The following is a 24436-nucleotide window of genomic DNA, read 5'->3' as shown; positions in this document are numbered from 1 at the left end:
CTCCAACTTTGGGACATACCGCCATTGTGTGTGTGTGTGTGTGTGTGTGTGTGTGTGTGTGGTGTGTGTGTTTAAAAGCACTAGATCTGATGGCAGAAGGCTTCTGGTTAGGAGCGATGTTGTCCAAAAATAGATTGCTTTAAATCCTAGACCCATCTTCCTGGTGGTGAGGTGCTCAGGTGACAGGGGTGTGGACAGATTGATGGGAGGGTACATAGAGTCTCAGCCCTTCTCGCACCCTGGCTCTGGGCAGGTGCGCATGGAGGAGAATGGCAGGTGGTCTTAACTGCATCATTTAAAGTGTTAGTTTCCTCTCTTTTCAGCAGATGGCCGGGGAATCGTGGAGTTAAATTAATGGGTTTGTGATGTGACCCTGTCGCGAGGTCTTGGTTCCTCTGAGGGTCTGAGCTTGGTGTGAGGGGGCTGGCGTTGAGGGGCTTGGGTAGTTTTAGCTTTGGCTGCAGAGGGCCTGTACTCTTCCATGCCATGACTCTCCCAACCCCATCCACTGCCTGTCCCTCATCCCCACCAGAGAGGAGCCTTGAAAGTGTGGGCCCACTGGTTGAGTTTGCCCCCGACCCTGGTCATTTTGCCCTGAAGCCTGATGCCAGAGATGGTCATGGGCTATGCTTTATAGACATCTGTGTGGATTAGAAAAAAGGCCAGCTGTGCCTTTGTGCAAAAACAATGGGTACCCCTTCCTCTGGACATTCATAGCCTTGTACCAGAACAGATAGACTGTGGGCTAAATTTCAACCCTCTCTCACCACCTCTGCTGGGCCTCTTTTGCAGTGCACAACCTGCACATACGTACACAATACTCTTTCCTGCTTTACACTTTTTCGTTCCTTGAGTTTGCTTAGTACTAAGTCAGGAGTGATGCTCCGTTTCACGCTTGACAATGAGTCTGGGCTCTCCATGTGTCCTTTACTCTCCTGGGCCCTGGCCTGGTGTGGGTGAGAGCGTTTCCCCAAGGCGGAGCCAGGGAGAGCAGCCATGTGCCCCTTGCCAGGCTCACCACCTCTGCTGGGGCAGGGATGCCTCTAGGGAGCCTCTGTCAGGCCAGGGTAGGTGCAACCCTTCCCTAAGGGTAAGGTGATCCCTGGGACAAAAACCAGCAAAGCATGGAGTGGTCCCTTCAGACCCTGGGACCACCAGCCAGAGGTGGGGCCAGCTGAGAAGACTCCTCAAATAAAGCCCTTTTTGGAGGGGCAGATTCTAGATCTTTTTGATGAGAACTATGGATCCTTTCCCCAGAGAAGGGCCTCGCTGCACACATGCCCAGAGGCTCACATCCAGGAGCAGGGCCTTCGCAGATCCTTGAAGACAGGCTGAGCAGCTGGCCTGCTGTGGATTTCGCGGTAGGGAAGGGGGCTTTTGGGGCCCTGCCGCCCTGCTGGAGGCCCCCTCTGATCCTCGGACCGACGCCTGCCTCTGCTTGTCTCTCTCGTTCACCTCCTGACACCGTCTGCCTTAGCACCTGTGCTTGAGCTTTCCTGCCTCGAGCCTACACCTTGCCTGTCAACCCAGATCCTGCCTGACTTTGACCAACCTCCATGTGCGGCCCCAGTCCTGCCCTGGTTCTAGGGCCCCGTTTCCAGCCTCCCACCTCAGCCCCTTGCCTCCCCTTTCTTTTCCCTTCCGCAGCTCCATCTCCTCTGCATTTTCAAGGTAATGGGGAGCCCCGAGGAGAGGATACTCCTCCCCAGGCCAGGAGCAAGTGGCACTGGGGAGGTGGCTTATACAGGTGCTCACCTAGCACCACCTGCCCCTGCTGGAGGGTCTGTAAGTCCAGAGGCCCAGCACACAGGCTTTGGATCTCACTGGCATCTCATTGATGGTGGCAAGGTCATCCTGGTGCATAGACGGGCAAGCTGTGGGTACTCCCAGAGTAAGGGGGTTGTGGTCGCTTATGAGCCCACTGCTGAGTTGGGCAGACAGCATCTGGTGGGGCTCACAGGTGTATACACCCATGGGGCAGTCAGCCATCACAACATGTGATCCCAGAGTAGAGAGAGAACACAGAGTTCTGATCTGTCTGCTGCCCTGAGAGAGCCTCAGAATCTTTCCTAACACACCCCAGGAACCATGGTGAATACGCTTTGTGCACTCTTCCATGGGAACATAGGCCCTGCACCTCCATTCCTTTCATACACACTTTGTCACGTACCCCCTCGTTTGCTGCTGCACCCCTACCCTGTGTGTTCACACTCACTCTGCCCCTTCCCCACGTGTATACACTTGTCCCCACGCGCCCTCCCTTTGTGTACGTACTGGCCTTGTGCACCCACCCTGTGCTTACAACGCCCATCATTCACAGGAGTGGATCTCCCTGTGCTCCCCTTGAGGCTGGGCACGGCGGGGGTGTGTACTTTGGCCTCAGTGGTGCCAAGTATCTTATAAATTAAAAAGTTAGACGTGGAGTCTGGGGGAGTCCCCAGAAAGCCCCTAGCTCCCTGGCTGCCTGGGCAGCCCCTTAGGGTGTTGTCCATATTGGCCATTGTGCTGATCAAGTTTTCTCTGAGATGCTCACCCCTCGGTGTTCATCGTGCCCCTGCAGCAGAATTCCGCTTTGGGGACGGCTCCGGCCCCCCAGCAAGTGCCTGGCTCCAGCTGTAGGGGAGGCCTTCCTTGCTCTCTGCCTGCTGCCCTTGCCAGTTATCTTATTGTTGAAGAGGCCAGCCTGGACAGAAGAGGCCGCCTGGAGGGGAGGAGAGCCTTTTCACGTTCAGGGTCGGGTAGCACAGGGCCTCGTGATGGTTATGGTGGGCGGTTGGGCGTCACTCTTTCTCATCAGGAGTGTTTATACCTTCAAAAAACATAATGTGGGCCAGGGGATGGGATGTCAGTGGGGTGAATGTCAGCAGTTGTAAGAAAGTGCATTCGTGCCCATGTCACTAGGCGAGTTGGCCCTCGCTGTGAGGGATGTGGTTCTGGGGATGCTGGTGTGTGATGCGGCCGTTTGCCTGTAATCATGTCTGTCACTTTGGAATTCCCCAGCCGGCGGCGTCGGGTCGCCCTCTTCCTCTTCCCACCTCTGCAGTCTTATCGTCCCAGGAAACAGAGCCTTGAATGCTCCCAAGAGCTCCGGAATAGCAGATGTTTTCTCATTCTCCTTCCCATAATGGCTGAAGCCAAATCTTAGGGAGGGAAGGATTTGGCATCCTAGGGACATCCTCCGGTTCAACGACTTGGAAGGTCACACTTCCCAACCAGAGAACTGAGTGGACCCAAGTGTGGGGACTTTTGCCCTGATACCTGGAGTACGTCGAGGGCAAAGGGAGAACTAGGGTTGTGCATCATGTCTTGGTCCTAGGTACCCACACAGATCTTGTTGACAGTGTCCCATGAAATGGTAGCATGATGACCTTACAAATTGGCAGCAACCTCTCAACAGAAGCAATATATATATTACATTTTAAAGTAAGTAAACGATGACATGGGAAGGAAACTGATTTCAGGTGTGGCCCTGAAAGCTGCTAACGACTACTCCTTTCATGCACGGCCTGCTTCCGATCGCTTTAGGCGTTACCCGCCTGTGTTTCGGAGGCTGTCTGGCTGGAATCAGCTTGGGGAGTAAATCAGTTTTGCCTGCCTCGAGGTCTCGATTCGTAGTTACGAAGCTGCATATTTGAAAGCCCCACCCCAGCTGTAACGAGCTGAGTCAAACAATAGCTTTGGTCCCAACCCAGATCGTCTCTGCATTTCATTGTCTTAATGCCGAGTTTCTACTCTCAGAATGCAAACTTGGGAAAGAGAGGGCCCTTGGTTAGCATTCCTTGGCCTCTGCTCAGTGACGTGGATGTGCCCTCTTGGGCGAGCTGTTTCTGAGGGTTGAAAGAAAACATGTTCTCTGAGGCTCTATGGGGGGGCTGGTGTAAGATCACGGGTGGACAATAAAGAGGGTAAGAGTCACGCAGAGCAGGACTTGTTAATTCCGAGAGCTGTTCCAGCCCTGGCACCAAACCCACCTGGGTGCTTGAGCCACTGTTCCAGTGGATGACAGCCGTCATCCCGTTGAATCTTCCCAATAACGCTGTGGCTGAGGTACCATTTTTACCTCCGTGTTTGAGATGGGAGAACTGAAGCCTAGAGGTTAAACAGTTTGCTCGAGGTCATATAATTAGAGGCAGAATCGGGGTTTGAAGCCGGTGTCTGACCACAAGCCAACCTGCTTTTTCCTCTCCCAGCTCGGCCACCCGGCATGCTGTGTACCTGCCTTCTGAGGGGCAGGTTGGGGTTGCTGCTTTCCAGTCTTGAGTTGCTAGGATTCTGGACAGCATCCTCTGTATCTCAGGTGGACACAGGAGCAGGCTTCGAGACGGACAGTCCTGGGTTCCAGCCCCAGCGTTGTGTGGACTCTTTCTAGCTGTAGGACCTCCGGCACGTCACATCACCTCTCCAAGTGTGTTGATGGGGATTAAACACACAGAGCAGTGCCTGGCTCACAGTGTGTGCCCATGTAGAGACAGCGACATCGCAAAGAGAACAGGGTGGTACGTGGTGGCTTCAGCCTGCACATGTGTAGAACTCCAGAGCCCATTAAATCTGAAAAATACTGTGTATGCACATTTTTGGCTTAAACAAAGTTCCATTTTACAAAGTCCATAACCCAGCTTTAATATTATTACATGCCTAGACTGGGATTAATTCCAGGACAAGAGCTTTAGTATGCTGTATAGAATTTCTCCCGTGTTCTCCTAGTGCATGGCCTCCACGGCCACCAGCCTGGTCTCACACACCGGGCCGCAAGGTAGTGGGGACACCTCACCCCTCCCCAGCTTCATTCTGTGGCCTCTGGGGTGGAGTGGAGAAGTGAGTTGCTTTCTTTCTTTCTTTTCTTTTCTTTTTTTTTTTAAATAAATTTATTTACTTATTTGGCTGCATTATGTCTTCGTTGCCGTGTGCGGGCTTTCTCTAGTTGCGGTGAGCGGGGGCTACTCTTCATTGCGGTGCACCGGCTTCTCATTGTGGTGGCTTTTCTTGTTGTGTAGCACGGGCTCTAGGCGCACGGGCTTCAGTAGTTGTGGCATGCGGGATCTAGAGCACAGGCTCAGTAGTTGTGGCGCACGGGATTAGTTGTTCCGCGGCATGGGGGATCTTCCCGGACCAGGGCTCTCGAACCCTTGTCTCCTGCACCGGCAGGTGGATTCTTAACCACTGCACCACCAGGGAAGTCCGGTGAGTTGCTTTCTGATGTCACTGGCCCAGGACTGCTGACCACGGAAGAGTCGACCCCAGCATGTCCTGAGGTCTGTCTGTGGGTCAGCTCTCAGTGTAGAGGATAGCACACCATGCTTTGCCAACCTCTGAGAGTCACTTGTTTGTTTCTTGGAATAATCGAGAAAGCCTTCACATCTCAGTGGTGGTCTAAGGGCTCTTGGTAGGAGGTCAGTGTCTGGAGGACCAGGAGGAGGACTGAGTCTTCACTCTACTCCTGTGAGTGTCAAATGGCTTTATCTCAAGTGGATACTCTGATTATAGATAGTAATGGCCTGTCGCACTGCGTAGAGAAAGATTCTTATGCTGTGTCTTGTTTGAGGCAGTGCTGTGATCGATCTGTGATGTCTGCCAGGGGCACAAGGATGGGGGAACCATACAGATACAGCACTTATTTGCTGTTTATGTTTTGTTCTGATTATTTTACATCTCTGTGAAACCAACGAAGGCCTCTTTTGTAGGCTTGACCCCTTTGCCCCCTGATCGTGGGTATTATAGGGACCGCCACAAATGATCCTTCCTCCTTGCCCTGTGCCCCACCCCAGTGACCTGTTTGCACAGATTTCAAACTCACAGGCCCATCTCTGTTCTCTCTTTTAGTTGAAGAGGGGGAGGCCTCGGACTTCTCGCTTCCCTGGGATTCCTCCGTGACAGCATCAGGTAAATGCCCAGGGGCTGGTGGGAGAGTTGGTGGGGGTCCCGGGGGGCAGGCTCAGGAACTCAGAAAGCCACCCAGCTGGTTATGGAACATATTCTTCCTGTCATATTCCTATCTCCAGTCCAGATTACCCCATGCAACACGATTTTTATATCAGTTCCATATGGTCAATACAATCTATTACATACAGAGACTACTATGCCTTTATTCCCCTGGGGACGGTGTTTCCATCTTGTGGGCACATTCAGATGGGCCACCGCACCCCGGCTACACAGGCTTTTGAAGCTCCCTGCCATGGGCATCGCTGCACATTCATTCCAACCTAACTGCATAAAAGCCCCTTTAATAGGACATTTAAACTCCAATCAAAATCAGAATTCCTGTATTTGCCTTCCGGGAAGGGGCTGCATTGCACTCTCGGGCGTGCAGACCCGAGCCCAGGCCTCCAGGAGTTGGTAACAAGGGGAGGTCAGACCTGTGGGGTGCCTGGCCATTGTGGGGTGATGGGGGTGACTTGGTAGTCAGGAGACTTGGGTTTTGCAGCTCAGTTCTGCCCTAGCTAAGTTCCTTCCTGTGCCTCAGTTTCTCCAGCTATAAAACGAGGTGATGAATGAGGTTTTTCTCACTGTAAAGTTCTGTAATTGGGAGCTGCCTGTGGAGCTGCGGATGGGAACTGGCTTGGGGTCCTTGGGAGCTCCTGAGCGGAGGGCACGGTGCTCCTGTTGGCTCTGCATCCAGCGAGCACCTTCCTTGACAGCAGGGCTCTGGCTTCCTGTCTGGCAGGCGCCAGGCTCTCCTGCCTTGTCTCCTGTCCCAGGATCCTGACCACCTGGCTCCGGCGCCACAGGGGAGAATCTTGGGCCTGAGAAGACCTACGAGGGAGTCATTTAGTCCCACCACCTTCTCTTTTAGGTGTGGAAACTGAGGCAAGGAGGGAGGTATGATCTGGGTCAGTAGTTCCAAGAACGAGGTGTTAGGGAACAGGCATATGAACATTTAACACTTGAATGGTTACATGCTGAATTTGTGATTTTTATGGCCATGTGTGATTTAAGATGATGCGGAAGTCATTTAAGTGAGAAAATTAAGTTGACAAAGTTTTAAGTAACAGTATGTAATGCTCGGAGTCAGCAAAAATCATGAAGGTGGCTCCCAGATGAGTGAAATTTGGGAAATGCTGGTATAGACTGGGCAGAAGGGGAGTGGGTGCCAACACGTGAGCCCAGGTTCCCGGACTCCTAGTCCAGTGCTCTTTGCAGCAGGATCTGTGCTGACTGGAGAGTCTGAAGGGTCCTGGCTGGGTCCTGGCTGACCCAGGCTTGGGCACTGTTGTGTCTGCAGGTGCCTGGCCCTTGGTGACAGGGGCTCCCTCCAGGGCAGGGGCTTTGTCTGAAGGCAGAATGGGGAGGTGCTCAAATTCTTGGGAGGAGAGTCCAGAGTTAGGACAGGACTTGGGGTCCACACGGGGTAGGATAGGGGAAGGGGCCGTGTGGTCCCTGCCCTGTGGCCTTCTGTGCGGGAGAGATGCACTCCCCATGGCTGGAGGAAACACAGTGAGGTTATAAAGCTCGGCATCTCATCCAGGCGCACTGACAGACTTGGGGGTCCACGTGCTCAGGCACGCAGCCAGCTCTGAAGAGGGTCCCCACTCTGCTCCGAGCCCCCGCACCAGGAAAGCACCCAGCCTGGTCGTGTCCCTATAAAGTCTTCCCTCCCAGCTGTTTTCCCAGTGGTGTCGGTGGCGATAGGACAGTCAAGGACAGCCGCGGGGTGCCAGGAGGGCGCTGGCAGTGTTGCGGTGGATGGAGAGGCCGGTGCAGGGAGCGTCAGGCGCCTGGGCTGCATCCCTAGGGCCGGCCTGCAGAAGGCAGGGCAGTGCCAAGGGGCTGCATGGGGGCCTGCGTTCTGCGGTGCTCTGACGCCACAGCGGAATGGCCAGCCCTCGGGCCTCCGGGGCGCTCGGGAGTGGCGAAGGTTGTGGGACTTGCCCGTTTCCAGCCAAGAGCTGAGCACGCCCCACGCGCGTGTGCGGGAAGAGGTGCACCGCTCCTTGTGAGTCCCTCCGGCCCTCAGGGACTCCCTGGTGCCAGTCAGCTTTGGATTGTCTGCTCGGAGATGGGGAAAGGGAGGGCAAAGCATCCCGGGCACTGGGTAGTCCACAGCCGGGCAATGGATTGTTTTGTTTTCTTTGGCCCGTTTCTGAAGATTTTTTTACAGTGCATTCATGTGATAAATTTTCCTTCCCAGTTCTGTTGGGCTTGGGCTATTAAAGTCAGCTTGTATTCCCTGAGCACGGGACTTGTGAGATGGAGCAAATCCCGGGTGGCAGGATGAGGTCGGTTTGGGAGGCAGCCCTGGAGCCGGGCATGGATGTTTAGTGAACACTTACTTGGTATGTGCCAGGGCATGGAGCAAAAGCTTTACCTCCAGTATCTCATTGGGCCATCATGACAACCCTATGAGGTGGGTGCTATTTCCAGCAGCAGCTCCAGAATTTCTCCGTGGGCTGGTTGGGGGCCGCCATCTGGTAGAGGACAGGGCCAAAGGCCTGGTTGAAGCTGCTTTAGTATAATGCTTTTCATTAAGCTGAGAAAATGTCACTTGGCTGCATCAGAAAATGGGGGCAGGTGCCAAAGAAGATTATGGGGGAGCAAAGCCTCCCGAGGCACCCTTGGCGCTGTTGCTGAGAATTGCTGTCCTCACTTGGCGGATAAGGGAAGGAGGCTTGGAGCTGTGTAGTAGCGGATCCACAGTCCCCAGCCAGGATGCTGTGGAGAAGGGACTCGAACCTAAGTCCTCCTGCAGCCAGAGACTGGGGTTTAGCCTCTGCACCGCCTGACACTGGCTAGGAGACAGCTGAGCAGAGACCTGAAGGCATCGTGGGGGCTTTGGGAAGGTCCCTGGCGTCACAGGACCCAAGGTGGCCATGGAGGATCTTTTAGCTCATCAGCCCAGAGGAAGGCAGGATGAGGTGAAGAGGGTGGGCGGAGAGCATCTTACTGGGAGTGCAGAGCTTTGAGTACCAGGCAGCTCCTCTTTGTGGGGACCCAGCCTGCCTGGGGTGCAAACTTCCCCTTGCCTGCTTTTCCTGGCTCCGGGAATGTGATGGAGAACTCCAATAAAGAAGCAGAATGCACAGTGGCATCTGCTCCCCGTGGGGACCCTGTGGCCACTGCCCCCAGCAACAACCTGGCCTGCTTTGTCTGTGCCCTTGAGTCGGGGCCCTGACAGTCATGGGGAGCCCGGCTTGGCAGGGAGGGGAGTGAAGTGATCGGCTCACAGCAGTTCTCCCGCCTGGCCAGGGGGTCACGGGAGGAGGGAGCGCACTCTTGCCTCTCTGCTGGCAGACATGGGGCTGCTGATAGTGGAACCGGGGGAAGAAGCACTGCATTCAGAGCCGAGGGACGGGAGTGCCTAGCAGGTATGGGATTTTAAATCATTCCCTTTGCGTCCTGTCTTTTCTTATCCATAAAAAGGAGGATGAAGGGACAGTATCTTATAAAGAGACAATTTAAGTGAGAGAATTTTTTTAACATCTTTATTGGAGTATAATTGCTTTACAGTGTTGTGTTCATTTCTGCTGTATAACAAAGTTGAATCAGCTATATGTATACATACATCCCCTTATGCCCTCCCTCTTGCGTCTCCCTCCCCCCCACCCTGCCTATCCCACCCCTCTAGGTGGTCACAAAGCACCGAGCTGATCTCCTTGTGCTATGCGGCTGCTTCCTACTAGCTACCTATTTTATAAGTGAGAGAAATTCTTAACCTGTTTTGAGCCACAGATGCCTTTGAGCATCCAAGGGAAGGAAGCGTGTGGATTCTCTTCACAGATGCACAGAGCATTTTGCATGTGATTTGCGGGGAGGAGTCACAGATTACTCCCAAGCTCTTCCTCTTGCCGGGCCATGGGTTCAAACTCCTTAGAAGCGTGAGGGTCCTTTGTGAAAGCCCCACAGGGGTCCCGAGCTCAAAGGCCCATCGGAGGTGGGCTGGTAGCACAGGTGAGCGGGCAGGTTTGGGGGGCACTGTGAATTGCGACCCAGGCCCTGCTATGGGGGCAGCCGTCCCTCAGTGCTATAGCTGATTGTGACAGGGCACCTGGCCCCAGAATCACCAAATCATCTGAGTTTTGGTTTTGTTTTTTTTTTTGGCGGTACGCAGGCCTCTCACTGTTGTGGCCTCTCCCGTTGCGGAGCACAGGCTCCGGACACGCAGGCTCAGCGGCCATGGCTCACGGGCCCAGCCGCTCCGCGGCATGTGGGATCTTCCGGGACCAGGGCACGAACCCGTGTCCCCTGCATCGGCAGGCGGACTCTCAACCACTGCGCCACCAGGGAAGCCCAACAACTCGTATCTTTTTAAAGCAGCTTTATTGAGATATAGTATGAGGGTTCCAATTTTTCCACATCTTCACTAATATGTGTAATTTATCTTTTTTTTGGGGGGATTCTAGACTTCCTAGATGTGGAATGGTATCTCATTTTGGGCAGTTCATATATCTGAAAAACATTGTTCAGGTCAAAGAGTGTCCTTCTGCCAGCTGGTTTCAGCCTGGCCACCGTTAGAAGGTTGCCCAGTGTGTCTTTACCAAGGTTCCACTTTCCAAGTTTAACTTTCCAGGCCTATCTGCTTCCTGTCACCTGCCCCCAGCCCAGCTCAGTGGGGAGGCCCTTCCTCCCTTCAGTGCTTCCTCTCTTTTCCCTCAATCCCTTTTGCAATGAGGTGTCTGAGTGGCAGGCACCAGGATGATCGGAAACTAACCGTGTGGGGTTTCAGGGAACCAACCCAACACACTGAGCTTTGCCTCCCTTCCCCTGGTCACCAGGTTTGAGCTGGGAGATGAAGGGTCTAATCACAGTCTCACTGGAGCCTCCCACCTCCCTGGGCCAGGTTTCGGGACAGGTTGGGCTTCCTTCCACCATGGCTGCTCTGGACCAAGCTGGGGATGCAGTGCCAGAAGGGCCTGGGGGTGGTCTGGAGACGGAAGACAGTTAATTTGTTGACAAATACTCATTGTCAATGCCGCGGCAGGTTAGCCAGGTTTATTTCTGGCGTGGTGAAACACACACACTTGTGGTTGGAGAGGAACACTCAGTATAATCAACTGTTTGTGATGGCCCAGCAGCCTGAGACCTTATTGGTGTGATCGGAGTTTCAGGCCTTCCTGCCACGTTACAGGTCTCATTGTTCTGGTTAATGAAACCAGCATTCCCATTTCTGAGCCACTTCTCGGAGCCAGTCCTCCTTCTCAGTGCTTTTCACATATAGAAAGTGAGGCACAGAGACGCTAATGACCTGCTTCAAGGTCACACAGCCAGGAAGTGGCAGGGCTGGGATTTGAACCCAGGCAGCTCAGGCATGAATGTAGCATCTAAACTGTAAATGGCAGATCTGCCTATGAGAATGTTGTTTCAGGCTCTTCATTTCAGGGGATCTAGAGGCTTGGGGAGGAGGGTCAGCTCAGTGCCCAGGTCCCTCCTGGGTCAGGTGGAAGAGTCTAACTAGGGCCAGGCCTCCTGGTTTGCTGCCTGGAAGGAGAGGAGGTGCCTGTTTTGAAGGCCTTGTGCACAGTTCCCAAATTCAAAGGCCAGGTCTGGAAAACACTGGGTCAGGCTCTCTTTAGAGACTCCCACCAGCCTGACCCCAGCCCACCTCCCCCTGGGCCTCTGCTCATGACCGTCCTTGGGTGTGGGGCATGTGTGCGCTTTGCGGGGTCAGGGGGAGGCTGTGTTAGGGCTGCAGGCTCTGAGACCTGCTCAGCAGGGAGATTAGAGTGGCATCTGGGCGTCTGGTGCCTGGGGGGCCTCTTGGGGGAGGGATGCTGGAAGCCTTTCCTTTTCCTTTTCCTTTTAATCGGACTCTGGGTAAGCTGCGGGGTAGCGGGAGTGGTCAGTGCGCCCACCACGGACAAAGGTGGCAGCCTTCTCACCCCCTGCAGCCCTTTACATCCACGTTGTGACCAGTGGGGTGGACGGAAATGTCTGGAAGACTGGGCCTTTCACCCCAGGGAGTTGAGGCCCCTCGGTGCAGCCCAGCCTGCACTTCTGAACCTTCTCAGAGCTGCCTCCCCACCCCACTTGTGTTTTCCTAGAGCATGTATTTATTATTTCAACTACTTCACAGAGACTCCACCCACTACCTTGTGCTTCTGCACACTCGCTGTTTACATTTCTCTTGGCCCCTTTGCCAGCTCCATCCGTGTCTAAAAACCCTTCTCTCTAGATGAAGTGCAGGGTGAATGCACCGGCGGGGTCCATATAGCCCCCATGAGCCCCGAGCTTCCTGGAACCCCTGGATCCACATATCCTCCCCTTCTTAGCAGCTACATGGGGGTCTCTGGGTGGATGGGCATTCATTTTCTGAACTGCCCCTCCCTGCTGGACACTTGGACTGCGTTCAGTTTTGGAATCATAAACAATGCTCTGACCAATGTCTTTGTGTAGGTGGTCTTTTCCCCTTTGGAGTTTTTCTTAGGGGCTCCCAGGACCTTTAAACATTTTCTTCAATCCTCAAATCAAGGCTGGAGAGACTGTCTCCCTCTCTCCCCTCCTCTCCCCTGGGGTCCCTCACCCTGAATTCTTTCCTGAGTGACCGTCTTAACCTGGCTCATCAGCGAGGGTGTCCCAACCCCTTTCCCCACGATCCCGGGGCCAGCGACGGAAGCTGCCGGCTGCCCCTCGGCTTGGCCGGCGCTATCCACCTCCTGTGCTCGAGCCCCCAGCCCAGTCATTTCCTCGACAGGACCAGGGGACATTGTAAAGGAGTAGAAATGTCCTGAATAGAAGTAGAATTTCTTTGCATTTTAAAGACTTAAGAAATGCGTTTTTATATGGGGCCAGCTGGGGAGTTTCTCATTAGCTCGGCTGGGGCATCTGTGGGGAGTTGAGCTGACTGGAGCCAGGCAGGCTGGGTAGGAAGATGCGGTGGCCCCGAGCTCACCGAGGGGAGCGCGGCAGGCATGCGCTGGCTGGGCTGCACCGTGGACCCCTGGCCAGGCTGGCCGGGCTGTGCCTTTGTTCGAGCTGCTTCCCCCAGCACAGGAGGCCTCAGAAACCTTCAGGTGGTGACTGGAGCTGAGAGGTGGCCATTCTGTTACCATGGTGAGCAGTCCACGAGGTAGGGCGTCTGTGCCCTGTGTGCACACGGAGGCATGCACTTGTGTGTGTGTGTGTGTGTGTGTGTGTGTGTGAGTGTGCCCAGGTGCCTCGGCCCTGACTCAAACCCCTGGGGGCTCTGGGGCCTCTGCACCCCTCTGTGCGGCATCCTGGGCCCCTGGGGCTGCCTTGGACCAGTTCTCCGACGGGGATGTGGCGTTTCCTGCCCACCCTTTCCTCTGGCTGTGGACCAGCCAGGGGCCCCTGCTGGGCTGCACTGTACATCGCTTCCTCTGTGCCGTGTCTGCCGTGCACATGTGCATGTGCACGTGTGTGCTGGTACCCAGGGTACGGGTGAGGGAGTGTGTGTGTGTGTGTGTGTGTGTGTGTGTGTGGTGTCTCTCTTCTGATTCCCTTTTTCCTCCCGCATGGCCTGGCTGATGGTTTCGCTGGAGTGAATCCAGAGTGGGGCTTGTCTTGCTGATTTCACCTCTCTGGGTGTACTTGCAGCTTCCTCAGAGGCAGGGACTCTGTGTCATTTGTCCTGTACCTGCAGGCTGGTGCACAACAGCTGCTCTGCCATCGTATCCTTGCTCTTTGTAGCGAGGTTGCCTGCTCCCAGCCCCGCTGATTGAGGACTGTCCACTCCAGCAAGCCCGGTGTCCCCCTTCTCCTCTCCTGGTGCTCTTGGGCTTTTGGGGGGCATCAGTAATGAGGACTGTAATGTTGGACGGGCTGGTCCTACTTTCTCCAGCCTTGAGTGCTCCCTAAGGTCCAGGACCCCACTGGTGGATGGTGGAAATCAGCAGTTTTTTGGTGACTGAAAGCCTGGCTATAAGCCAGGGCCACAGTCAGGTGTGTATGTGGGTGTGGGCCTGTGGGTGATGATGACTTTGTTCCTTAGGACTTTGGGGAGGTCTCTCCATGTTTTCCAGGCGTGGTTTATATTGGCTGAGCTCAGACTTGACCATGTAGGCAAATTTGGTGATCTTGTTAAAAATGCAGATTCTGACTCAGCTGTTCTGGGTAGGGCCTGGGATTCTGCATTTCTGCCCAGCTCTAGAGTGGTGTTGATGGCTCACACACCACCCAGAGAAGCCAGGAATTAGAGGGTTTGATGGGTTAAGCCCTCTCGCCCACTCCCCTTGACCTTTGCTCTGGCCGGGCTCTCTGCCTGTGGAGCTCATCCTTCAAAGCTCAGCCTAAATGATGCCTCCTCCAGGAAGCATCCCATGATAGCCCTGCTGTAATTATTGTGCCTGCCCCTGAGCCTCGGGGGCCGCCCTGATCCTGGCCCTCACTGTCCTTTGCTTGGTTATGACGTTCCTTCTGTACGTGCCCGGTTCCCTTGCTTCTCTGCTCACTCCTTCAGGCAGTGACCATGTCTGATTCTCTGTGCTCCCAGACCCCAGCTCTGGCTCGGTAACTGACAGATACCTAGCAAATGTTTGCCAAGGTGGAGAACTTCACTTCTGCATCTTCATCTGTATTTTCCCTTAACAGTTCAGGGCCAGATTTTTGTTCACTTTGTTAAGAGCAAGAAGTAAGTTTGAGGTTGAGATACTTACTAGTTGTGTGACCTCGAGTAAGTTACTTAATCTCTCTGTACTTTCCATTTCCTCATGTGGATGGAATGGGGATACTTATCCTGCTTCCTAGGGCCATTGTGAGGATTATATGAGGGAATGCCTGTAGGTTAGCCTTAGCCCCTGAGGGTGGCACCTGGTGCTCTCCATTTTTATTCTTTTCTTTTTGGCGGTATGCGGGCCTCTCACTGTCGTGGCCTTGCCCATTGCGGAGCAGAGGCTCCGGACGCGCAGGCTCAGCGGCCATGGCTCACGGGCCCAGCCGCTCTGCGGCATGTGGGATCTTCCCGGACCGGGGCACGAACCCGCGTCCCCTGCATCGGCAGGTGGACTCTCAACCGCTGCGCCACCAGGGAAGCCCTCCACTTTTATTCTTGATAACACATTGATAATACATCAAGGGAAGCTTGGCTTGGACTTTAGTTCAGCCTGGATCTGTGTGGTCAACAGAGAAGGCTCTGACGGGCCCCTCCCTTCCTCCTTCCCCTTGTCTCAACTGGCAGTCTCTAGGCATTGTCACAGTGGACAGGGCAGTCACGCCTTCATCCCCATGCAGGGTTGGGGTGGGACTGAGTCCTCAGGGGACCACCCTGACTTAGCTGACCCTGGCTGGTGGGGCGCTGCTTGTTTCCCAAGTGGGGAAGGCTGGGTGTGGTTGGGAGTTGGCAGGGGTTGGTGGGCAGGGTCTGGTCTGAGAGGCAGAGGCTCTGAGGCTGTCATATGATCAGGCTCCTTCCCTGCGTGGAGCTTGATGCCTCCACTGTGCAGCCATGCACGGCCAGTAGGAAATGGCCAAGGTCAGCCCAGTTGTGCCACCTGGCTGGTCCTGGCTTCCTGGGTGGGCACTCTGCAGGGCCCAGCTTCTGGGATGGGTATGGTGAGCGCTGTGTCAGTGAGCCACTGTCCTGCTGTAGGCTGTGGGCAGCCCACAGGGGTTAGGCGGTTGTCATCTCAGCTGACACTCTCTTAAAATTCTTGAGGATGAGGCAGGTGTGGGTACGTGCACATGTCCTCTCTCTCTCTCTCTCTTTCTCTCCACGCACGTATTAGGTTGAGCTTGTCTAGCTGATGCCTGCCTGGTTCAGAAAACCATTATTTTGCCCACACTGATAATTCTTTTTTCCTTTGTTGTGGTTGGTGCTTTAACTGATGGCTGCTGGCCATACTTGGTAGTAGTTAGCTCATCAGACTGATACTGAATCCAGTAAATAGGAGACACTTTGACTTCTGCTGTTCTACTTCTCTGGGCTAAATGCTTTGCAAACTGTGCAAGGTCGTGTAGGCAGGGGCAGTGCCTGCTCTGCTCACTGTTGTATCCTCAGTTACCATAATTATAAGCAACTGTAATAACAATAACAAAAAACAACCATCTAGTGAGCATTCGCTGGGGCCAGATGGGGGCCGTGTACCTGACATGCGTCTTTCATTTAACCCATCTTAACCACAGCTGGTAGGAAGTAGTATCATTCCCATCTCACAGATGAGCAGTTGAGGCTCAGAGAGTTTGAGAGACAGGTGCAGGCTTTCACAGCTGGTCCGGGCCAGAGCAGCGTTTGAACCTGGGTTGGTTTTGTCTGAGTCCAGGGCCCACTCTTCTGTAGTTGCTAGTTCACAGCGACCTAGGACCCAATGGAGATGTAATGCATCTTTGTGGGATGACATCCCAGAGGATGTGCTAAGAACCCTAAAGAGGTCATGGTAGTGACACACCACTAGTGAGAGGCCGCCAGGGCCAGTGTGGGAGTTAGTGACTGCTGATGGGCACAAGCCCGGGAGTGCTCTTCAACAGTGACATGTAACAATGACAGGTCATTTTGCCTGCATGCTCGTGCACACACACTCACTCATGTACACTTGCTCACAAACATAAGCACATGTGCACACACATTCACACACGTACACACACCCCCCCACAGTGCACACGTACACACACTCACACAGCACACGTATACATTCACACGTGTTCCTCCATACCTCACATGCACACACACACGTGTGCACGTGCATGCATTGAGTGTGCTCACATGCACCCACATGTACACAGGGCACAAACATGAGCACATACACAGACATACACACATGTGCACCACACACCCATCCACACCCCTAGGCTTGCAGATGGGCAGAAAGAGCTGCTTCTGGGATGTCTCTTTTCAAGGATGCGGGCAGTTCTCCCCACCCAGGTGGGTGCCCGAGATGTCCAGGTTGCCTCCTTACCCTGGGTTTCCTTTCTTCGGTTCCTTTGCTGTACACTCAGGGCTTCAGACATTCTTTCCGTCCAAAGCTCCGCACCTCTGCTGTTGGACCTGGGGCTGGGCGGAGCCGGGTGCAGACACAGACCTCAGTGCCCATCCATCCGTGTGCGTGCCCAGCCCGCTCTGGCCCATGTGCGGCCCACCCCCAATTTGGACATGACTTCATTTCCACTCTGCACCTGCCACTTTAAGAGCCCAGGGCCTAGTGGGCCTGTCCCCAGGGTCGGGCTGGGGGAGGCTGGACAGCTGCGGGTTGGGGGAGCTTTGTTAGCTCCCAGGGGCCTCTTGGAGCCCGGGCAATGCTGTGGAAACTGAAACAAAGGCCGACAATGGCCTCCTTCCCTCCCTGGGCGGCCTCGGAGCAGGGCCTGCATGGGCGGCCTCTGGGGGCCCCTGTTATTTCCTGTGCTGGCTGCGGGGCTCCTGGCCAGCCACAGTGGGCAGGAAGCAGGGCAGGGCATCTCCTCCCCACCCGCCAGGCTGGCCCTCAGGCCAGAGGAGCTGCTTCTGTGAGCCGGGCCAGCGCGGCCCGCCTGCCCTGCCGTACCCCGCTCAGAGCCTGCTTGGCTGGGGCCTGCCCTGCTCCCATCTGCCTGGGCTTCCTGGACGGGAAACCTGACCCCGTCCCCGCTGCCCTCTCCCTGATGCAGACCCCACGTGCTCCACCATCTGCGCGGGAGGCTGTGCGTCTGCCCCCCGCCCCCCCAGCCTTTGTGGCTAGAGTGCTGGCCCTACAGAACTGAGGACAAGGTGGGGCAGGGAGCATTGGGTTGGTTATTGCTAAATTCATCTGGGATTGTGCTAGAAGGAAGCTTAGGTTTAGTATCAGGGTTAAGTGTTAGATTTAGTATTAAGGTTAAGGTTAGCGTGAGGTTTACCATCCCTTGGCACCAAAAAGACCGGAGTTTTGCATGAGGTTGAAGCAAACTGACCTTTGTTCCAATCCTGGCTTTATCACCTTTTCGTTCATCACCTAATTATCAGGTGTCTGTCTGTGCCGTCTAGGCCACAGGGATGCCTAGGCTGGTCGTGTGCCCTCCAGACCCATGTTCTGGGGCGAGGAGACAGGGAGCAGGTGAACACACACAGCAACACTCCTGGCTTCTTAGCTGTGAGGATGGACTTGATGCACTTATTCACCTCCTCATGGCTCAGTTTCCTGATTTGTAAGGTGGGAAGACTGAAGCCCTACCTTGTGACGTTGTTATGAGAATGAGTGAGAGGAACGATGTGCCTTTAGCAGAGCGCCTGGCACACAGCAAGCAACCCACAAACGCCAGCTCTGGGGATTATTAATGAAACAAGATGAGGGGCCCGTGTGTCATTGGTCAGCTAAAATAATTCATGAAAGAGCCAATTATATCAGCAGCCTAAGGTCAGGGTCACCATGCTGGTGAGCTTCCTGGCAGCCTAGGGCAAAAGAGAAATAGGATGAAGGGCAGTGTGGCCCCCTCTGTCTGATTCAAGTACTTGGGACAGACACACATTTTTCCCTGGCACTAAGTGCTGAGGAATTTACTGTGTGGATCCTCGTTAATCACTGAACAGACAACAGCCCTGTCTCAGTAACAATTTGGCACACGATACAGAAACATCTTTCCTCGAGTTCTTTCTTAAATTGACCCTGGAAAATGCTCAGGGCCTAAGTGCACACCACAGCCGAGGAGTTACATGCAGCACAGCCTGGAGGCAGCCGGGCAAAGATGAGGCCGCCTCAGCCGGCTGCGTCCTGGGACGGCTGCTCAGGTTACCTTCCTAAGTGCCTGGTTAAGTGCAATCAAACAGGTTCCTTTAATGCAGGACCTCAAAGAGCCCTTGGTCTGTCAGTGGTCGCTGTGAATCTTGGGGAGGACTCTTCAAAATTTTTTTTATTGAAGTATAATTGCTATACAATATTATATAAGGTATAGGTGTACAGTTTAGTGATTCACAATTTTTAAAAGTTTTACTTCATTTATATTACTATAAAACATTGGCTGTATTCCCCATGTTGTACAGTATATCCTTGTAGCTTATTTTATACCTAACAGTTTATACCTCTTAATCCCCTACCTCAATTTTGCCCCTCTGCCCTTCCCTCTTCCCACCGGTAACCACTAGTTTGTTGTCTGTATCTGTGAGTCTGCTTCTTTTTTGCTATTTTTGACCTTAGAAACTCTTCTCCCTTTTTTGAGGACCATGTATCCCCAGCTCATGGAGTCTTGGAACACAGTTTGGAAGCTCTGTTTACATCTTTGTGTTTTGAGGTCCAAAGCCCAGGAGACACCTCGCCTACTGTGTCCCCACCTTCTCTGCCCAGATTATAATCAGGCTGTGGTTGAATCTGAGGGCTTTCATCCAGCAGTACCCACCCCTTGTTCGCTTTTTGCAAGATTATTGTATTTACTTATCTGAGTAGAGTCCAGCCTTCAGGAGGGACACAGCCAGGGAAACTGAGGCTCGGAAGGGTTAAGAGGACACAGGGCCGGGGCTGCTACTTCAGAGTCTCTCTGTAGACACACACGCCTAAATGCACACACTCATACCGAGACATGCTCACACTCAGACACTCTTTGCTTTGCATGTAAGTGTGAACATTGTTCTGTGCCTGAGATAGAATGTCCAGCTGGAGCCCCCTCTGTCCCCTCCCCTCCCAGCTGGCAGGGCTGTGGCCCTGGCCCCGGTAAGGCCTGCCAGTGGCCACTTGCCCCTGTGTCTGGCGGGCGCCCTGTGGAGTTTCCATGGTAAGCTCTCCTTTGGGGGCCCCTGGGTGGGACTTTCCATCTGGGTGGAAACCTGACCCGCAGGCCCCGGGAAGGAGGAAATGCCTTCCCCAAATGTGGAGAGAAAAAGAACAGAGAGGCAGCCAGCCTGGGATTCCAGCCAGAGCCCCCGACTCCTGCAAAGCCACAGAGCTTGAAGACCCCAAGGGACCTGGGGCTGGGCTGCTTTGGGTCCACCCCTTAGGGAAGGCACAGCCCAGGCCGGGCCACAGCTCCACACTGTGGGATCGCTTTGGGGGCTGATTGCCCTGTGCCCCTGCAGTTCTGGCCTTGAGTCTGTGCTTGCATTTGCAGCCTGTTCCTGCAGAGGCTGGGTCAACTGGTTGGTAAGTGGCTGGTCGGGATTCGAACTTGGCTCTCGCTGTCACCAAGGCCCATTGTGCTCGTCACTCTGCCCCCTCGCCCCCCTCAGGCAGGCATTTCCACAAGCATTATCTCACTGAATCCTCGAAGTAGCACTTTGACCATAGGTTTTGTTATCCTTCCTGTTCCCATATGTGGACATTGAGCCTCAGAGAGGCTAGGGGTCTCGCTCAGTGTCACACAGCAAGTTTGTGGCAGAGCTGCGTTGCAGCATCTTACGCCCCCCTCCCCCAGCCCGCCCTTGCTGACGGCAGTCTGTGCATACTTGTAGGTCATCATTAGCTCATTTAACTTCTCCCACTTTAGATGCACATTTGCCAAGAAAAGAGGGCAAGAACAGTTTAAAGAGGGTTGGCCATCGCGGCCAACGGGGGCGCTGCCTGGGTGATCCTGAGAGGCAGGTGAGAACCTGCTGTCCCCTCGGATGGCGGTCTGCATGGCCCTCATGTGTCAGGTGGCTGTGCCTCTGGCATTGTAAGATGTGTGTCTTCATCCCTCACGCCTGACATAGGAGCCAAGCACCTCACGGCCAGAACTCTCGTATCCCAAGCCACAGCAGCTGTATCTCAGGACACATGGCATAGAACCTGGCACCCCCCTTTCCCCTCCCCAGCCCACTCCCGAGCTGGGACCCCACCCAGGGACCAGGGGTGGGCCTGAGTCTGACCCACAGGTTTGGGAAAGGATCACAAGGTGAAGGTGGTGCGTGAACCAGTGTGCGAGGGCAGCCTGCATGGTGGGTGCTGAGCTGTCTCCATCGTGGGTGTTATCCTCCATCCTCCCCAAGCACTGTCCCCAGCCCAGGTCCTGGGGCCTGCCTGGCTGAAGATGCCTGCTTGGACCATGGCAGAGTTTCCTTAAAGGGAGCTTGTCTGGTTTCAGGGAGAGATTGGCCAGCCAGCACCCTCCACCCCTGGCCTGGGGGAGGGGAAGGGCAGTTTGGCCACCTTGGCCCCCTGAGGCTGTTGGGGGAAGGGCCCTTGTCCTCATGCTCTGCAGCACAGTGGCTTCCAGGGCTCAGGTCAGGGTCTGGGGATGCAGATGAAGGGGGAGCTTGAGGAGTGCTGAACGGCAGGAGTACTAGACTGGGAGCCTGGAGCCCCACGCTCCGGGCCGGCTCTGTGGCTGCGGGGTTCAGGGGCCCTCAGCAGCCTGGGAGGTTGTGGTGCCCTGAGGCAGGTGGTCCCATGGAGGGTCTCACTGGAGCATTTTGTTGGGAGAATTGAGATGGGTGGAGGACTCCACAGGTCCCAGAAACTGTCTCTTATAGGGGTGTCCCCCTTTGCGTCCTGCGTCCTCATTCCAACCCCGTGCCTTTGCTTGGGCTGTGTCCTCCTCCTGCAGTGTCCTCCCCCGCCACCTACCCCAAGGCTGCGTGTCCTTCAAGGCCCAGCCCCATGCCCGCCCTCCATGCACATATGTCTCCCGGGAGCCTGCTCTTTCCATGAACTCTGGTCCCGCCCTTTGGAGTCTCTGCAGGACCACGTGTCAGCGTGTCCCTTTCCCTTAACTGTTCAGCGGCTCCATCTCCCCTGTCACTATGGATGCTTTCTCCCCCTCCTGCCCTCCGTAATCCAGCATGAGGCTCAAGCTGTGCTTTACTCACTCATGGACAACTTTTCAGAACATACGTCACCAGAAAGTTCTACTGAGCATCTAACCACCATCTCAGTTGCTGCTGGACGAACTTCAGTGCTGGTGTTGCAGGACTTCTTGATGGCCAGCGATGGCTGTGAGCCTGAGTCACCCCTGGCAAGGTTCCGATAGGCTTCGTTCTGTCAGTCACAAATGTTGTTAAGTGCCGGCACACACCTGCTAAGTGCCGGGCGCTGTTCTAGGTGGTGAACAGGGCCAACAAAATTCCTTCTGTGAGTCTAGTGGGGGAGACGACAGCGGCAAAAGAAACCAGTAAATACGTAATACGTTTTCACTGGGAGGGGACCAGCAGGGTGGCCGGCTGGAGAATGATAGGGTGGCGGGGAGGAGGTGAGGGCGGTCTGCCAAGGGGTGGGTGCTTGAGCAGAGAGGGAGTGGGCCATGCAGAGGGGGTGGAAGCAGTGTTCTAGATGTTCCCCACTGTGGGAAGGAGCTGGGCTCATTGAAGGACAGAGAAGGGAAGTAGCATTACTGTGGCTGGAGTAGAGTGAACCATGGGCAGGGGGGCACAGAGGGAGGTCGGGGAGCTGAGGAGGGAGAAGGGCGGGCAGCAGCTCACGGAGGGCCTTGAGCCATGGTGGGCACACGGGTTCTATTCTGAGTTGAAGGGGAGCTGGGGAGGCGCCCCCTTAGCCGTGTGTGGGCGGTGAAGCTGACCGTGTATTCATCCAGGTGAGAGATGGAGCCGTGGGACCACAGGTAGGAGGTGAAGAGCTCAGATCGGGAATTCATCTTGGAGGAGTTCCAGCAGAATTTGCTCCTGGCTTGGATGTTGGGGATGAGAAAAGGAGGGGGACCATGGACAATTCCAAGGGTTTTGGGCTGAGCAGCTGGGTGGCTGGAGGGGCCCTTCACCGTGATGGCAGTCCTGGGAAGAGCCGCTCTGGTGCGGATGGTGGCCACGGGCTCAAGAGTTAGGTTGTGGCCCTAAGTTTGAGCTGCCTCTTATGTGTTTATGAGTGTGTGGTCCTGCGATCTAGGGAGGATGAGACTAGGGATGTATTTGGGGGTCATGAGTGTGTAGTTGGTACTGGGATGGGTGCACCTGCCAGGGGAGTGAGCCCAGACTGAACAAAGGAGTTGAGGTCTGTGTCCAGGGGGCATCAGTACTGAAGGTTGGAATGAGGAAGTGAGACTGAGGAGACAGACAAATGGTCAGGGAGGTAGGAGGAAACCCAGGCGAGGGTGGGGTCCTCGAAACCCAATGAAGAAAGTCTTTCTGGAAGGACGGAGTCACTGAGCCAGGTCCAAAGCTTTACGAAGTGGGGTCCTATGACCTTGCTGGGACCAGCTCTTCGTATAGATGTGGTCAAGTTGCTTGAGATTTGTGCAAATGGGAAGGAAGACCAGCCTCGCGGCTCTCAAGCTTGGTGGGAGCCAGAGCTGCTAAAAACAGCCTTTGCTTGAAACCATTCTGGGGCGAGCAGAGATAGGGTTCAGGGGTTAATGAAATGAACTCTCGTCTGCAGACTGGCCCATCTGGGGGTGTCTGCACCGAGCCCCCCTTCCTGGTTCCCGCTCGGGAAATGTAGCCATGGCTGGACCAGAGGTGGTGTCTGGGAGCGGCAGACTGTCCGCGGCGGAGTCCAGCTGTGAGCGAGCCCTCAGCACTGAAATTGCCTGCCTCACGCAGCCCAGAGCCAGCCCGTGGAAGTGGGCCAGCCGCACCTCCGTACAGGATTAGAGGGATGTGTAATGGATTAAAGATCAAAAATGTTAATTAAGAAATGGTCTTTTCTAATAAGATGCCTTCAAGGGCACAGGCCTGAAAAGGAGGGGATTTCTCATTTTGGCAACACGGTTTCTGTTGTAATGAAATTGGTTCACAGACAGTGGGGAGGACCCGACGTTAAGTCTCGTTTTAAAGACATCTCCATCCAAATTAATTAGCAATAAAAAACGGAGGGCTGAATGTCAGGCTGGCAGGCAGGCATTACGTGGTGGCTTGGCAGGAAGGCTGCACGGACTTCAGAGAATTCCATCTGTATCCCTGTGCTTCTGGAATGTTGTATCTGGGGGCACATTCTGGGGAGCCTAGTGGGGTCTGACTGTCTCTGGGGTCAAAGGATGAGGCCTGGTTGGATGCTAGGCCTAACTTGATAGGAACTTGCTGTGTGACTTTTAGCTATCCATGGCCCTCTCTGATCATTCCTCTAAGTTTCCTTTCTTATCAGTTGTGGATGACAACGAAATCTCTCCTATCTGCCTCCATGGTCTGTTGGAGCAAAAACATTCTTAGATATGGGTGATTTGAAAACTAAACTCTCAATGTGAATCAGTGAGATTATTGCTAAGGGATGGTTTGGGCTTTGTGTACCTGATCCAGCCTTGGCCACTCTGAGTTCTGCTTTTCCAGGCCACATTGTGTTTACCCATTCAGCTGTCCATGGAGACTTAGGCTGTGAAGTCCCCTAGGTTGTTCACATGTCTCAGAAGGGCACCGTAGCCTAATGGTTAAGAACTGGGCTCTGGAGTCTGACAGGTCATCAGCTTGCATCCAAGCTTTGCCTCCTGCTTGGAACCTAAGCTCAGTTACTTGTCTCCTCACCTGTAAAATGTAGCCAGTGCCCCTGCCTCATAGCACTGCTGTGAAGTGTGAAGACAGAAAAGGCTGTAGCGAGCCTGGGCTCTGAGGGAGGGGGCATGGTGTGCAGTGCTGGGGGCTGTTGCTTTGATTATTGCTCAGAAGCAGAGGAATCTGTGTGTCAGTTTCAGATGGGTCCTTGGTTGGAGACTAGCCGTTTTGAGTTTCCTGGGCCCTCCAGTGTGCAAAACCTCGTTTTACAAGAAGCTGGTAGAAGGAGTCATTCAGAGCCTGGGACTTGCTCTGAAGGTTCTA

The 24436-nt window shown here is 54.5% G+C and overlaps 1 protein-coding gene across 1 annotated transcript in view; it reads left to right on the top strand.

The window, feature by feature from the left end:
* ZNF423 (zinc finger protein 423) overlaps positions 1–24436 on the top strand; it is a 328741-nt gene that overhangs the window by 52585 nt on the left and 251720 nt on the right. Inside the window, exon 2 of the mRNA XM_030833038.2 lies at positions 5821–5880. Coding sequence (XP_030688898.2) covers positions 5821–5880 — 60 coding nt within the window. The remainder of the gene's footprint in view (positions 1–5820; positions 5881–24436) is intronic.

This window comes from Globicephala melas, chromosome 19 (assembly GCF_963455315.2).
Source record: "Globicephala melas chromosome 19, mGloMel1.2, whole genome shotgun sequence".
NCBI lineage: Eukaryota > Metazoa > Chordata > Mammalia > Artiodactyla > Delphinidae > Globicephala > Globicephala melas.
This window is presented reverse-complemented; position numbering and strand designations above follow the sequence as displayed.